Source organism: Herpailurus yagouaroundi, unplaced genomic scaffold (genome assembly GCF_014898765.1).
Source record: "Herpailurus yagouaroundi ecotype Mexico unplaced genomic scaffold, PumYag 184, whole genome shotgun sequence".
Lineage (NCBI taxonomy): Eukaryota > Metazoa > Chordata > Mammalia > Carnivora > Felidae > Herpailurus > Herpailurus yagouaroundi.
This window is the reverse complement of record NW_024412415.1, coordinates 21,021,775-21,038,578: the sequence shown is the minus strand read 5'-3', so window position 1 is coordinate 21,038,578 and position 16,804 is coordinate 21,021,775. Positions and strand designations below refer to the sequence as shown.

The window sequence follows — 16,804 nt, the reverse complement described above, 5'->3', positions numbered from 1 at the left end:
GGGTCTGATATAGAGATGGTGAATTCTGAACGTGGCACAGCCAGTGACAGCTGTGAGCTTGCTCCAGAATGCACATCTTTAGAGCAAGAGGAGCTACAAGTATTGCAATCAGAGGAAGGAGGTACGATGTTAAAAGGAGTCTGATTTTATTTTTTTTAAATAGGATGTGTGAACAATAGTGTGAATCTTGCATTCTTTCTAGTCAGGCAGCCTTTCTGGCTAATCAGATACGGTCACTAAATGACTAAAATTTTCGTGTGGATTGGGTAGTGACACCAACCAGTGGTTTATTTGCAGCTGTAGTATGTATTTCAGCCTCCGTATAAACTCTTTGATAATGCAAGTGTAACCAGTAACTAAACACTACTAATTTTAAGACTAGTGATGTACAAAATACAAGAGATTTACTAAACTCTTTTCTAGTTAGCGTCCCACTTCAAATTACTTTTGGTAAGAGGTGGTAAAAAAAAGGCATTTAACTGCTTTACTCTTCATTTTTAAATGACTTCTTAAACAGTTTTTAAAAATTGCATTAAAATGTAAATAGAACATATTCTCCTCAGGAGAATAAAGTGGATGCGTCATGTCTAGAAGTAATGATGGTTTATACCTGTTAATCTTGTTTTCAGCCTGTGTATTGATTATTCTCATTTGAACAGTGATCCTCATCTTTGATAGGTCAGATTTTTCTCCCAAGAAATACACATACTCACATATGTAAAAGTATTTCCAGACTTCCTTGGGAGTTCTTGGACCCAAGTCCACCTTTGCTGAAAGACTTCATTTCAGATTAATACTCTATTAGGGGCTATGTAACACATACAGATGGCAAAGTTTTTCTTTTTTTTCCTCCTCTGTTTTTTTTGGAGGGACTAAATTCTATGAGAAATACACACATTAATGACAGAAAAAAATGATGAACAAAACAAATTTTAAGTCACCCTTAATTCTTTTTATCTGGAGATAACTGCTATACATAAAAATTGATAAAATTAATAATAATCTTCTTAAATTAATGTAATAAAATATGCAAATGCATATAACATTTGGTATATGTTCTTGGCTGTGCATAAAATTTATGTTTATCATGTATTATTTTAATATTTTTAACTTCTATGAAAATTTTATAGCCTTTTGTATGAAAAATAGAATTGTATGAACTCTAGGGGTTTTTTTGTACATTTTTTTCTTTGAGGAGTTTCTTATAAAATATATCTCCTGTAGTGACATTTTGTTTTTCTGTGTTCTTTTGAATCCTTATTTTTTATAGTCCTTTTCATGGCAAAGAACTCATAATTTGAAGCTGTAGTTTTGTTTGTTGAGTTACCAGGTATTGACAGTCATTAGAATAGTGCTACTTTTAGGAATTCTGAATAAACTAAGAGTTCAGGAAATGTACCATCAGATGTCTGAAAAATGTTTTCCCATATTAACAAATTTTTACAAACACCTTAAATTTAGTACTTTGGTATTGTACAGTAGAGATTATGTTGTTTACTTAGAGATTGTATTGTTTTTTTAGTAGAATTTAAATGAGTTCAGTTCGGTATCTAAAATTATCCTCTGACAATTTCAAATAATTATATTTGAAATACAGAGATCTTTTTAGCAACAGTAGAGTGATGTTATGATTGTATATGACATTTCATTAAATCCACTTACAAAATTAGGAATAGATTTTATGTACTCAGATTATAATATATGTGGCCTATAAAAAGTCAGTTAAGTATAATTGATTGAATTGATCTTTGCTTTATATCAGAGAGTAGCCAAAATGGCACAGTGTTAATGGGAGAAACTGCTTATCCAGCTTTGGAGGAAACGAAGTCGGCACTTGAGGTAAACATATGTTTTACTCTGTGGATATATGGTAAGCAATATTCCTTAGGGAATATTAAGGAATAATTAAGGTTTCCCTTTCTAGTTATACTTTTATTCCTCTTTGAATTATGCAACATTTATTAAAAATTTTGAGATTCCACAGATTGGTCACTTTTGTGATTAGCGTTAGCTTCTGTTTCAACTCTTAAGTGAAATGCCTTTTAATTTAGAAAAGTAATTTCTTGGGAATGTGTGAAAGATCTGTTCATTTACTCTCTAATATAATTTTACTTTGAAGTAGATTACATTCTTGAATTATACTGAGAAATTAAGTTATTAGGACTGATCTCTAAAAATGAAGATTCATTTTTAAATTTGAGAACAAACAAAATCTTGTTTTTTGGTGTTTTACTTGACTTCTAGATAAAACTAGTTTATATGATTTTTACATGGCATAGCTATTGAAATTTATTACATATGCAACCAGAGAAATTTGTAATCAGTCTTTTACGGGCTTCCTGACTATAGAATTATGCTCGAATAAACCCATGGAACTGGTGAGAAATGAATCCTCTTTTCCATGGTCCTTGTGTTTTAAAGGTGAGCTTTTTAGTTTCTGTAGCCCATGAAAATTAGGCAGCAGTTTGATCTAATTCTGACAGAGATAATCGTCAAGGGGGTTGATGGTGTTTTCAATCTGAAAGATGAGTCTACTCCTGAGTAATCTTTGTCTTTTGGGCAGGGCTCATATCTTTTATTTTAAGCCTAAATTACCATAGCACTTAGTACTGTTGTACACTTTGAACTGCATAGAAAACATAAGGCTCTTAAATAATTGTTAAATTTACTGTTTTTAAAATTATTCCTCAGAGAGAAGAAAAGTCGTCGGAAGACCATGTCTATTTTGGAACTGTCAGTGATGATTCTGATATTGTTACCCTTGAGCCACCTAAGTTAGAAGAAATGGGAAATCAGGAAGCTATAATTGTTGAAGAAGCACAGAGTCCAGAAGACTTTAACATGGGCTCTTCTTCTAGCAGCCAGTATACATTCTGTCAGCCAGAAACTGGTAAGAACTGCATAAAGAATACACTGATGACAGACTTAAGTTCTCCTATGACCACCTTTTATATATATAATGGTCAAGTTTTTAATATATTTGAGATTTTTTTTGTAAAACCTACTATTAAATCTGGTGTTTTCTTACATTGTAGGACTTAGAGTACAATTGCTATAACAATAAATAACAACATCTTTTATTAAGTGAAAGATGAAAAAAATATCTTCAAGGAGATTTGTTACTGTCTGAAACACTCAAATGCATTTGATACATTTTTTACATCTTTAAGGGTGGGAGATTGTGCCATTGTAACTAAAAACAGGAGAAAGTTAAGGTTTCTACTTACAGTGGTACAAATTTTATATTCTAGAAATAAGTTTATTAATTGAAGTCTTTTAGATTCTTTCAGTTATTAATCATTTAACAAACATTTATTGGATGCTACTATGTGCTAAACAGGGTTCAAAGAGCTGGCAGCACAGCAGCATCCCAAAGCCTCTGACCTTTGTATCTTTCATTTTAAATTGAGTTATGAAAGGTTCCTAATATAAGTCATATTATTAATGCAGTTCATGCCTACTGTTCAGATAATGATTTGGAAGTTAAAATGTGAGTTACTGAGCTAATTCCTTTCTATATTTCTTTGGCTCATTTGGAGGCATGTATATAATAACGTCTTTTCACATGGACATGAATATTTAGACACAAAGTTACTGGAAGATAAACAGACCTGGAATTAACTCACACTTATTAACCAATAACTTGAGCAGTAGCTCAAGGATGAATTGTGGGAAAGACAAGTTGGTGCACTGCTAAGGGATTCCAAAATGTCCTAATTTGATGGAAAAATAGGGACGTGTCTATTTTGGATCATTTTCTTAGAATTTACCATTCTTTACTACTTAACATTTGCCAGAATCAGACAAATGGAATTTCTCTTATTCCACTTTAAGCTAAAAAAATGTCAAGTAGAGATTTTTAGCTATCTCGTTTAATGGTGAGTTATTTTCAGTTAGTATACAAAAGCTTTTCATTCAAATATTTAAATACTCAACTGGCATTCTTAGTGGTGGTCAGCCTTTGCCAGAATGTATACGTAGTACATTTATTACAAGGACTAATGAAATGATTTTAGAACCTTTTTTGTTCATTAGATTTTATTTTGTTTAAATCCAGGATTCATGCTGTATTCAAGTAGTCTTCTTTCTTTCCATCCTTCCTTTTTTTGGAAAACTATAGATGCTGGTTTAATTTGAGAATATTCATGGGCCAGAAAAAGTAGTCACATTGAAGCAGGAGTAGCAGAAGAGTCCAATCAGACATCTAAGAAATTGATGCTATAAAAATTTTTCTCAGGAATTTGGACACTTCAAAGCACATTATTCTAGTTTTTATCTCCATTCTGAACTTGGACTTCTTGGGGATTTTACAGTTTCAGTTAAGAGAAATATTTTATTAGGAGTATTTTTATCCATTGCTATCTCTCCGAAAGGAGTAAGTTATTTCAATAAAGTATTACAAAGTAATAAGAAAAAAGGACATTTTGGATTACGTTGAAAATACTATATAGAAATCCATTGCTAAGAGTCTTGTTTTCTCTCTCTTATCTCCTATTTTTCTTGGTTTAATTCCTGACTGCCTATTTCCTGGTTATTTTGATTTTCCTTTCCCTTCTCCATCTCTGTAGGATTTCATCTTCGGGTTTTTTCTTCTTCTAAATTAGATTCTTGGGACAATATACTTTTTGTTTATTTGAGAATACTGTCCACTGCTGCCAGAGGATTCTCCCCCAAGAAAGCAAAGTTGGTAGCTGTAGAAAAGTTTGTATTGCATATGTTTTTTTTAAAAGGCGTGATTGTAAAATTTTGATGGAGCACAAATAACGATGTTAAGTGATAATTAAAATAAGTATTTTCAATTCTCTTTTTCCTTTTTAGTCTTTATAACAAAGCTTTATACATCTTTTTTTCCTGTTTATTCACAAAAGAAAGGTGGTGGGAGAAGCTGTGGAAGATTCCTGAATGCATAAGGGGATGGGATGATCAGCTGAAACACCATGTTCCTAGCCAACTCGCTTTCCAAGGTGGTGTGACTAAATCTGATCAGCTTTTCCAGAGCTGAGTGTGCCTAGTCACATTTACTATTTACTTAGTGCTTTAAAGATATCTGTTGTCATCTGTGATACTCTAAACAGGTGTTCAAATTGGTCTTGTAATAAAGCTGGCTGAGCTTACTGCATGCCTTTGCGTTGCCTGCATCTTGGACTGTGGGCCAAATTAAGCTTTGGAAGAAATTTAAAACCAAAATATTTTAGCTGTCCTATGTATGGGTTAAAAAAGATGGAAGCATTAGATAAGGAGGTGAATTTATTAATATAGATTAGGCTGCCTTGTTTACTTAGAATATATAATGATGGTTATATACTAATGTAGAATTAAATAAATTTAATTTTGTGACATTTCAAATGAAATTTGAAAGGAATCTTGACGAATTGTTTTTGCATTTATCCATCTTAATACATATTGCCAGAGAGTCTGACTTAAATGCTCCAACCATGATCTTGAATGCCTTTGTATTATGTAATGCTTTGTTTAAGTCTTCCTTTCTTTCTCTTTGTCCAAGAAATGTAACCTCACAGCTGAGGCGACGGCATCTGGGAAAAACTAGTGATCAAGAATAACCAGATAAACATGATGGGCATAAGGGTCATGACCAAAAGATCTCTCAGTGGCATCTGTATCACTAAATATTAGGAATATTCATTCATTCAGTAGTTCTTTTTGTCTTTGTGTTTGTTGTTGTCAGTGTGAAAGTTACCTGAATTCCTCTGTGATCCATCTTTAAAAAGTATTGCCTAACCTAAGTCACCAACTTTCCTGTGGCATGGTTATCCTGTCTTCTGAAGAATCATTTTACTTTTTTGAAGCATGAATGTTTGTTATTTTGGAGCTCTTTGTATAACATTGAGGTTCACATTTATCCTTTTGGTGCTGTTTTTTTTTTTTATTCCTCTAACTGGCCTGTGGAAATTGTTACCAAGCTATCTAACCTTCTGTGTTAACATATAGTTTATTGATTGATGGAGCGGTGTTAACAAATTATTAATTTGAAAAAACCAAAGGTGATTTTTTTAGTGGATATACCAGGACTTGAGATTTCTTGTGGCTTTTTTTTGTTGTTGTTGTTGTTCTTTACTATTCTTTTCATAAAGGAGCAGCACCAGACTAGTCCTTAATATCGGAGATAGCTGTTGTGTCACTTCCTCATGCTGACATATTTACTAGAGGGTAAAATTAATAACCTTCTAGTAAGAGTGGCAGTCGAAGGGAAGGGCTCATCTGACTTCTGGATACCTGTGTTAAACTATAGTGCTTTGAACCTTGATTGTGGACTCAAGGAATGGAAATGAAACTAGGGTCCAGATACACCCAAGAAAACTTTAGGTAGTTGTTGTACTTTGTAAGTCACAGGAACTGTTTGTATACCTCCCTGGGTCCCTTCAACAGTTGAGCTTAAATTGCCTCTATTTGAAATTGAAAGAAGAGATTGACAGTTTTTTTTTCCTTCCAGAAACAGTATGTCTTTATGGTTCTAATAGCAAAGAAATTTAATAGACTATGAGAATGATTGTTCTAACAGTATAAACTTTAAGAGAGGTTTGAAAAATAAAACCGGATAGACCCTCAAAGGCACAGACTATGATTGATTCTTGTGTATCACAGTTGAAATCTTTGATGTTTATGGCTTTATGTTGATAAACTTGAGTGTTTGTGTTCTTTTTGTTTTTGGCTGTCTTATGTAAAAGGGCATGTAGGGATGGCATTGATTATTCTAAATCATATTTACTAAGAAGAACTATTCTAAAATTTTTAATATTTACGTTTTTCTTTTTAAAATAGTATTTTCATCCCAGCCTAGCGACGACGAATCAAGTAGCGATGAGACCAGTCATCAGCCTAGTCCTGCCTTTAGACGACGCCGTGTTAGGAAGAAGACTGTTTCTAGTTCTGACTCTGAAGAACGGCTACTCCCCGAACAAGAAACCGAACCCTCTAAGGAGTTGCATAAACGCCAGTTCAGCAGTGGTCTCAATAAATGTGTTATACTTGCTCTGGTGATTGCAATCAGCATGGGATTTGGACATTTCTATGGTAAGTATTTGAAAATTGGTTATATAAAAATTGATGGTCTAGTGTATGGACCCTTACTAAGAGTGAGGAATTCTGGGATCTGTTTTCAGTGTCCTCATTAAATATATAACCTTGCCATCTGTTTGAGCCTCAGTTTTCTCATTTGGAAATGGGGATAGTGCTGCCTATCTCACAAAGCTGTTTTTCACCGAAGTTTGGTGGTATTTATTTAAGAAATGTAGCATCCATGTTTTTTTTTTTTCTTTAAAGAAAAAGATTAAAAATCTGAAGTGCTTACCACAAAGGACATCATTTTAATTTAGAATCACAAACTAGCTTTAATTGTGGCTTTATTTGGAAGATTATTTAAATCTCAGTTGAAATGGTTATATTTGAAATGTCAAAATAATTGGTGCTCATTATTTTTCCCCTCAGGTTTTATGCAAACATTATATTTTGTGACATTTGTTGCTGCTTCCATGATCCATATGAATTGAGAATTTATTTTTTTATAATTTATTATTATACTTTTCTCATTGTTGTTCTTGTTAGTGTTTATGTATATTGATCATCTTTAAGGCAAAGCCCTTAAAAGTGTTTTGGATGAAAAGAGGAGGGAATTCCATATGGTGTTATTTTTCATTTGGGAGCCTAACTGTTGAATCTTAGTTAATGTGATTGTTTCTACAAAGATAAGACTGTTTGAGAACTGAGCATTCACACTCTTTGCTGTATTAGAATTTTGAAAAAAACACATGAAGCAAATGTTTTAGATCTTGTCACTTTTACAGATTTCAATTTGCCTTACGTGAACTTCTGAGTTTTGCTGATATGATCCACAGTTTAACTTTTGGAATATTCCTGTTTTGCTAGTTCCTTTCAGCAATGTGTACCTTAATGCAAAATGCACCATATGTTAATTTTTGGAAAAGATACATTATTCAACACAGTGTAATATTAGAATAAGTAAGACAGTCAATACTTCTTTAAAGTCAGAGTCAATAAGATGTGTTTCTTCTTGTCTAACTTTATATTAAAAAATTAACATTTAGACTCCTGGTGGATATCTGCTTGAATTTAGTACTGAGATACTGTAATTTGTATCCTCCCTTGAAGTTTGTTGTAATGAGATTTGACTTGAAATATATGCTTAATTTTGTTATTTTCTAGCTGGAACAAATGTATGAATGTTTTTTTTGAGCATGATTTCTTTCCCCACAGGTAAACATGGAGGTAACAAAGGAGAAGGTCTTCTCTTAATCTTTTTTTTCTTACTAAAAAAATTGGACAGTGATTTAATGTTAATTCAAATTGCATTAAAACCCCACCAGTTGCATGACCTTTAAGTATTTAGTGGAAAGAATAACTTAGAAACGAGTGCTTTCAAAATTAAGAAACTACTGCTCTGTTTAAAATTTTGGTTACTTGTAAATTTTACTTTAATGATTATATTTAATAAAACATTTTCTTATACTTTTTAAAAGCATCTTTTTGGAATATGAAAGGCCTGGGTAATATGAAATAGGTCTGCATCGTGATGAGATTAGCTCAGTGAACATATAAAAACTTCTCTGACAGTTTTTCAAGGTCACTATTTAAAGGACATCACATTTTTTTCTTAATTCTGGCACTTATCTCAACACTTTAAGAGCTCTTTTGAGTTGATTTCAGAGCCAGTTTGAATTTCTCATGCACCATGAAATTAGTCATTGCATTCCATAATCTATCATTTGGTTACTAATTATGTAACAAAACATCCCATTAAGTGAATCACTCCGAACATTCACCAAGCTTGGCTCTGTATGAGCTTGGAGAATCAGACCTTTCCTAGAAGGAAAGGAAAACTAGCAGGAGTGAGGATAGTAAAACAATGTACTACAGATAATATGGTACTGCTTTAGGTTCTGAAGGTGCTTACAAAAGTTAAAAAATTTTTTCATGTTTGAAGCACCTGTCTTCCTTACTCTTTTTTATACATGTCGGCTATCCATATTCTAAATTAACAGTGGAGTTCAGTTGATTCGATTTTCTCATGGAGTTGCTTTAAGTATTGATAGGCTACCCTGCTCTTCAGACATTGTAACAGAATATAACTAAGTACTAAGTTGTGTGGCACAGACAAGAATTATAGCTCAAAGGCTATACTTACTGAGTCATCCTGGAGGTGGTAGGATTTGAGCCGGGTCTGGTCTTATGCTTATGCTAGGTAGAAGGAAAGTGGATTGTTGCAGCACCGGAGAACATGATAATCTGAATGTAAACTTTGCTGGGTTTGGGAGCAGTGAGAAGACTGGCTGGACTATAGCAGAGGAGGTAAATCAGGCTACATTAAGACAGATGTCCAACGCATGCTGTGTAATAGTACTGCAAATTCAGATCTCAACACATAGTTTTAGGTTATTTTCCAAGGGGGTGAAGGAATTCATCCTGTCAGCAGTTTGAAAACAAAGAGGTTTTCTGTTATTTGGGGAACTACAAATGAATTTTCAACATTTAAAAAATCTGAAATTCTTTTGAGTAATATTGAAACAAATTTACCATGCTTTTATAAATTGGAAAATTAAAAGAGAGGACGTGAACCCTAACAGAAGAATATCAGAGCTGGTAACAGTTGTTTATGATTTGGCAAAAGTTTTCTCTTTACTATTTCTCAAGATTATTGAAGAAATCAAAGGTTCTTTTTTTAGCAGTAGGGGAAGAAGTAGTAAACTATCATTACATCCTTTCATTCCAAATTCTGTGATGTCTTTACATAATAGAATTCCACTGTAGATGTTAATGTCATGGTTGCCAAATGCCTTTTGCTTTATTTTTTTTAATGTTTACTTTATTTTGAGAGAGAGAGAGCGTGCACTTGCACGCATGAGCTGGGGAGGGGCAGAGAGAGGAGAGAGAATCCCAACAGGCTCCACGCTGTCAGCGCAGAGCCCGACATGGGGCTCAGTCGCATAAACCGTGAGATCATCACCTGAGCTGAAATCAGGAGCTGGATGCTGAACTGACTGAGCCACCCAGGCACCCCTTTTTGCCTTATTTTTGACTTAGTGTTTTATTTTGTTTTTTTTTCTCTCTCATGCATGAGGAATGTAGCAGCATGTGAACAGCATGTCTTGGCAAATTAACATTTTGGTTTTTAGGGTGAAAACTTAGAGACTCCTAGTTGGTTTAAGATTTTTCACTGCTGGGATGGGGATGGTGGCACTCTAGCACAGACCTAACTAATGCAGAATTTTTAAAAGATTTGGCTGTGAGAAGGGTAGGTAATCACAGCCAATTATTTTCCTTGCTATACCTTTTGGGCTGTGTTACATCATTTAGGCAAAATGTAGTGAGAAAAAATAGACATTTTTATTTTTCCTTATTGATTATATCCTGTGAATGGATTTCATGGTTTGTTTGTTTCCCTGTTGAAGACAACATTTTTTTATACCTCAGCCATCTCTCAAAAACAACAAACTTGAGTGCCCTTGGTATGGTAGACTGGCTTGTTTTAATCAAAAGGATAGTGAACTGCTTAACTATCTGTGGATGTGTGCTAAATTAAAAAAAAAATGCATTAACCTACTTGGCCTGATTTATATTAACATTTATCTACCACCATTTGATGAATGACATCATGAGATTTTACTTATTCATTTTTCAGGCACAATTCAGATTCAGAAGCGTCAACAGTTAGTCAGAAAGATACATGAAGATGAATTGAATGATATGAAGGATTATCTTTCCCAGTGTCAACAGGAACAAGAATCTTTTATAGATTATAAGGTAGGTACTACTAACAAACTTTATAAAAAAGACTTGTTAGCCAATAATTATTGTGCTGTTCAGATACAAGTACAAAGAAGATTATTAGTGAGTAAATATACTATTGTAATTGTAGATTACTTACTGTGTCCTAGTCACTGCTGTGAGTACCTCACATACAGTATTACTCTTACTGCTCACCACAGCTCTGTTAATTAAGCAAGTATTAACTTTATTTCATAGATGGGAAAGTGGGAAAGAGGTTCAAGAAAGCTAACTTTTCCAAGGCTAGCAACTGGCAGAGCTGAATTTATCTGACACCAAAGATGTTATTTCTGATTATTATAATTAACATTTTTAATTGATATATATAGAAAACATTGTTATTATTAGCATTGTTTTTATAGAACTGAACAAAACATTTCCAATCAGTGAGAAAGAGGTGTATGTAGCCTCTCTCTAAGATCTTTCCTTCATCAAGGGAAATGAAGTAATCAGCCAGTCCTTTTTTTTCTTTGGTTTCTTGTTGGATCGGATGGAAGAGAGAGCATGTTCTACTTCCCACCGAAAACTTACCTACCACCCAGCAGCTCTTTTAATACCTGTGTGGGTATGAGGACCAGCGCGATAGCTGGTCTCCTATCTGGTTCATCCATAATAAGGGCATAGGGCTTGCAGAACTCAGGGTAGAAAAGTAAACTGTTGCTTTTTTCTCCCATTCCTTTAAATTTCCTTCAGTTGATGTGTGTATCCCTTATAGGGTCACATTACCTTTCCTTAAAAGAATCCCACTTGACATCTGAATTCTTTCAGGCAGGGACTACTCAAGTTATTTGTTAATAGTGTAGTTTTTCCTACCTGGATCAAAGGATGTTGTAAAAAGAGTAGCCATTTTCTTCTTTACCATCGTGGTTTCTGGTTCCATAGGATGATGTTGACTTTTAGGAGACTGACCCTGCATAGATCTTCACTGAGTCAGTTCTTGCAGATCTCTTATCTCCAGCTGTTAAATGTGGCTTTGAAGATCTTCATGGGAGACCTGCCCCTGGATTTGCTTATCAGGCACTTAATTCAAGACTATGGAGTTTACTGAATGCAGAATATACCCTGCAGTCATTCTGTGGCCCCTTATGCTTTTGCATTTAAAGATAATGCTACATTACTCTGTACTACCCTGTGGTCCACTTCCATTGCATACATGAAACTTGTTTTCTCTCTCATTTGGAGAGCAGATAAAATGATGATAATGAAATTTTAAATTTTAATTTGTTCTTTGAAGACTGAAGACAGTGAACCATCCATTTCAGATGGTTATCTTTCAAGTGGAAATACTGTCATTCTCTTTATTTAATTTTTTTATTAAAAAAATTTTTTTAAACATTTATTCATTTTTGAGAGACAGAGAGTGACAGAGTGTGAGTGGGACAGAGAGATAAAGGGAGACACAGAATTCGAGGCAGGCTCCAGGCTCTGAGCTATCAACACAGAGTCCTATGCGGGGCTCAAACCCATGGACTGTGAGATCATGACCTGAGCTGATGTCAGACGCTTAACCGACTGAGCCACCCAGGCACCCCAATATTGTCATTCTCTCTCTCTCTCTCTCTCTCTCTCTCTCTCTCTCTCTCTTTTTAAAAAAATTTTTTTAATGTTTATTTTTTTGAGAGAGAGTGCGAGCAGGGGAGGGGCAGGGAGAGACAGGGAGACACAGAATCCGAAGCAGGCTCCAGGCTCTGAGCTGTCAGCACAGAGCCCAATGTGGGGCTCGAACTCAAAAGCTGTGAGATCATGACCTGAGCCGAAGTCAGACACCCAACTGACTGAGCCACCCAGGTGCCCCCTGTCATTCTCTTAAAGGACTTTTTTTTTGTTTCTTGTATATCAGATTTTTTTTTTTTTGTCTGATTCAAATGAATAACCATAATGTCTGTGGTAAATTAAGTAAAATTTAAGTGTCATTTGCTGATTTATGCATAAGATACTCTAACTGATTAGATAATGCTATAACAATTAACTTGTTTAAGCATATTGTTTAGTTTCTTGCTGTTTTGGTGAAAGTTTATTACTAATAACATCTTGAAAGAAAGATCATTCAAGGCTACTTTGAAATGCAGCAAAAATCTGTAAACCTAATTGAACATGGTTTTTTTTCTCTATCAAGGGTGCTGACTTCTAGCTATAATTTTATTTTTATAAAAAATTATTTTCACTTAAGGGTCCGAGAAGCCTCTAGTCCTGCCTAAATTCTCTTTAGGAGACTTCTCAGGAGAGATTAGAGTCCTGTAGTCAAAAGATAGAAGACCTGTCTCCTTTTCTTCTAACTTGTAAGTGGACCTAGAAACCATTAAGGCTTTAATATGATTATGGGAAATAGTAATCACTAATAAACACTAATCAGAGGTACTCCTAGTTCTATTTTAGAAATCTTACTAGGGATAAACTAGGCTATAGCTAATTTTTTTCCAGTCTTTAAATTCTTCCAACATGCTGTGTTGTTGTTGTTGCTGTTTTTTTATTTTTACTTATTTATTTAAAAAAAAAAATTTTTTTTTTCAACGTTTATTTATTTTTGGGACAGAGAGAGACAGAGCATGAACGGGGGAGGGGCAGAGAGAGAGGGAGACACAGAATCGGAAACAGGCTCCAGGCTCTGAGCCATCAGCCCAGAGCCTGACGCGGGGCTCGAAATCACGGAGCGCGAGATCGTGACCTGGCTGAAGTCGGACGCTTAACCGACTGCGCCACCCAGGCGCCCCTGTTTTTTTATTTTTAATGAAACATTTCATCTTATATATATTTTTTAAGTACGCTCTACACCCCTGGGGCACCTGGGTGGCTCAGTCAGTTGAGCTTCCGACTTCGGCTCAGGTCATGATCTCATGGTCCATGAGTTCAAGCCCCCTGTCGGGCTCTTTGCTGACAGCTCGGAGCCTGGAGCCTGCGTCAGATTCTGTGTCTCCCGCTCTCTCTGACCCTTCCCCATTCATGCTCTGTCTCTCTGTCTCAAAACTAAATAAAAATTAAAAAAAAATTTTTTTTAAGTAGGCTCTACACCCCAGCATGGAGCCCAGTGTGAAGCTTGAACTCATGATTCCAAGATCAAGACCTGAGCTGAGATCAAGGATTGGTCACTTGCACACTGAACCACCCAGGGGCCCCAACTATGTTATTATTTTGATGTAGCTCTGTGCTGTGCATTTTCTTCCATATGAACCTTTTTATTTTTACATCTTGAAATACATACATATACACTACAAATACATATACTGCATAAAGGGTAGTCTGCAGAAATAGACACGTGGGGCTCCTGGCTGGCTCAGTCGGTAGAGTGATCTTTGTTCTTGGATCTTGATCTTGGTTGTGAGTTTGAGCCCCACATTGGGTGTGGAGATTACTTAAAAATAAAATCTTAAAAAAAATAGATACTAAAAATTTATGAGTATTGGTTATATATGATTTCATCTTACAGATTTAAATTGAGCTTTTAAATAAGGCATTTGACATTTTTCTTTCTTCTCTTTCAAAAAAATTTAGTCATTGAAGGAAAACCTTGCAAGATGTTGGGCCCTTACTGAAGAAGAGAAGGTGGCCTTTGAATCTCAGAAAAAGAACCTTGATACAGAAAATCAGTATTTAAGAATATCTCTGGAGAAGGAAGAAGAAGCCTTATCTTCATTACAGGAAGAGTTAAGGAAACTGAGAGAACAGATTAGGCTATTGGAAGATAAAGGGACGGGTACTGAATTAGTTACAGAAAATCAGAAACTTAAGCAGCATCTGGAAGAAGAAAAGCGGAAGACACACAGCTTCCTTAATCAAAGGGAGACTCTTTTGGCAGAAGCAAAGATGCTAAGGAAGGAACTGGAGAGAGAACGACTGATAACCATGGCTTTAAAGGTGGAACTCCAGCAGTTAAGCTCTAGTGAATCATATGGCAACCCAGACTCTCCGAATGTATTGACTGAAAAAAAGGAAATAGAAGTCTTACGGGAAAGACTCACTGAGCTGGAGCAGAAGCTAAACTTTGAACAGCAGCGTTCTGATTTGTGGGAAAGGCTGTATATTGAGGCAAAAGATCAAAATGTAAAACAAGAAACTGATGGAAAAAAGAAAGGGAGCAGAGGAAACCACAGGGCTAAAAATAAGTCAAAGGAAACATTTTTGGGTTCAGTTAAGGAAACATTTGATGCCATGAAGAATTCTACCAAGGAGTTTGTGAGACATCATAAAGAAAAAATTAAACAAGCTAAAGAAGCTGTGAAAGAAAATCTGAAAAAGTTTTCAGATTCAGTTAAATCCACTTTCAGGCATTTCAAAGATACCACCAAGAATATCTTTGATGAAAAGGGCAATAAAAGATTTGGTGCAACAAAAGAAGAAGCAGCTAAAAAACCGACAGTCTTTAGTGAATATTTACACCCACAGTATAAGTCACGTACACAAAACCAGAATAATAGAGGCCCTACTATGCAAAGAGAGGGAAGGAAAGAAAAGCCAATTCACTTTGAAGAATTTCGAAAAAATACAAAATCACAGAAATGCAGTTCTGAGCATGACTGTAGTGCAAATTTTGATTCTTTCAGAAAGTCTTGTTCTGGTGTATTTGAATGTGCTCAACAGGAATCCATTAACCTTTTTAATATGAAAGTGTTGAATCCTGTAAGGATAGATGAATTTAGACAGTTAATTGAAAGGTATTTATTAGAAAAACTGGATAGTTTTCATCACTGGAAAGAACTTGATCAGTTCATCAATAAGTTTTTCCTAAATGGTGTCTTTATACATGATCAGAAGCTCTTCACAGACTTTGTTAATGATGTTAAAGATTATCTTAAAGACATGAAGGAATATCAAGTAGATAATGATGGAGTGTTTGAGAAGTTGGATGGATATATATATAGACACTTCTTTGGTCACACTCTTTCCCCTCCATATGGACCCAGGTCGGTTTACATAGCACCATGTTATTATAATAGTTTTTAACATTTATAGATTGGGTAGCATTTTTATCATTTTAACATCTTGGAATGTTACTATCCATAAAGTACTTTTTGTAAAGAAAAAAAAGTATTATTTGTAAAAGTACTTTATTGCTAGAGAATTTAGAATAAATTAAATGGAAAGATAAAATTTTAACAGCTATTACAAACTGAAAATTTCATATGATCACTTTGACTCGAGCAAATGGTTTAATTTCTGCCTTAAAAATATGTTAAGGAAAAAAGATCCTATTTTAGCCTATCTTGTTTCTTTTCATTATAGTTTATATGAAAAGGTAATTAAGTGAAATTATTTTCTTTTAATCTTTTATTTTTTTACTCACTTTGGGTGAGTAAATTCAGATTTCACTCTGAAATTGGAAGAACTCGTGTGTAACAGTTTGCATTGACCCACTTACTTCTCTAATTCCACTTGCCAACTAAATTATGATACTTAATAGTTAGTACAAAATTATCTTTGATAAAGGTAGACGCAAACTTAGCAAGCTACAGGTTATAATATGTGTGGCTTATATGCATAATTTCTAAATAAAACTATTCATTGCTTATTAGCTTTATATTCTGTAACCTGAAACTCCTAATCTTCAAATGTTAGCTTTATTTTTTTATCTTTAAGATAGTTATATATTATCTTTCTGAATAAATGTAATGTGTCTATAAAATAATGAGACTGATTCTGGTATCTTTAGTCATTAAATATCTAGTGCCTAAATGAGCAAAACAGTGTGAGGCTGCCCTGATGAAACATGAAAAACTCTTGCCATCAAGGAGCTCACAAGCTTTTGGAGAGTTAGGTAAATGTAAGAAATGAAGTGAGGAATGGAGATATTGTATGTGGTGGCCTCAACCTGGAGATGTTTTGGGAGGCTTCATGAGTGAGGTGGTCTTTGAACTGAACTTCTTTAAACTGGTTTTTGAAGGAGAAATGAGAATTTGTCAAGCAGATAGAATAGGACATTCTATTCAAAGAGAACTTCATTTGCACACATTTGGAGATGTGAAGACATGTCCTTTTAAGGAGGCAAGGTAGTGCTGGGGTATGAAAAGAT

The 16,804-nt window shown here is 34.5% G+C and overlaps 1 protein-coding gene across 5 annotated transcripts in view; it reads left to right on the top strand.

Moving 5' to 3' along the window:
* CCPG1 (cell cycle progression 1) overlaps window positions 1-16,804 on the top strand; it is a 42,474-nt gene that overhangs the window by 23,787 nt on the left and 1,883 nt on the right. For 2 of the 5 annotated variants that reach the window (XM_040492744.1, XM_040492742.1), the window contains exons 3-10: window positions 1-121; window positions 1,763-1,839; window positions 2,692-2,890; window positions 4,869-4,964; window positions 6,781-7,032; window positions 8,233-8,244; window positions 10,655-10,776; window positions 14,290-15,698. In XM_040492744.1, coding sequence (XP_040348678.1) covers window positions 1-121; window positions 1,763-1,839; window positions 2,692-2,890; window positions 4,869-4,964; window positions 6,781-7,032; window positions 8,233-8,244; window positions 10,655-10,776; window positions 14,290-15,698 — 2,288 coding nt within the window. The remainder of the gene's footprint in view (window positions 122-1,762; window positions 1,840-2,691; window positions 2,891-4,868; window positions 4,965-6,780; window positions 7,033-8,232; window positions 8,245-10,654; window positions 10,777-14,289; window positions 15,699-16,804) is intronic. The other 3 variants (XM_040492745.1, XM_040492743.1, XM_040492746.1) reach the window with 3 other exon arrangements.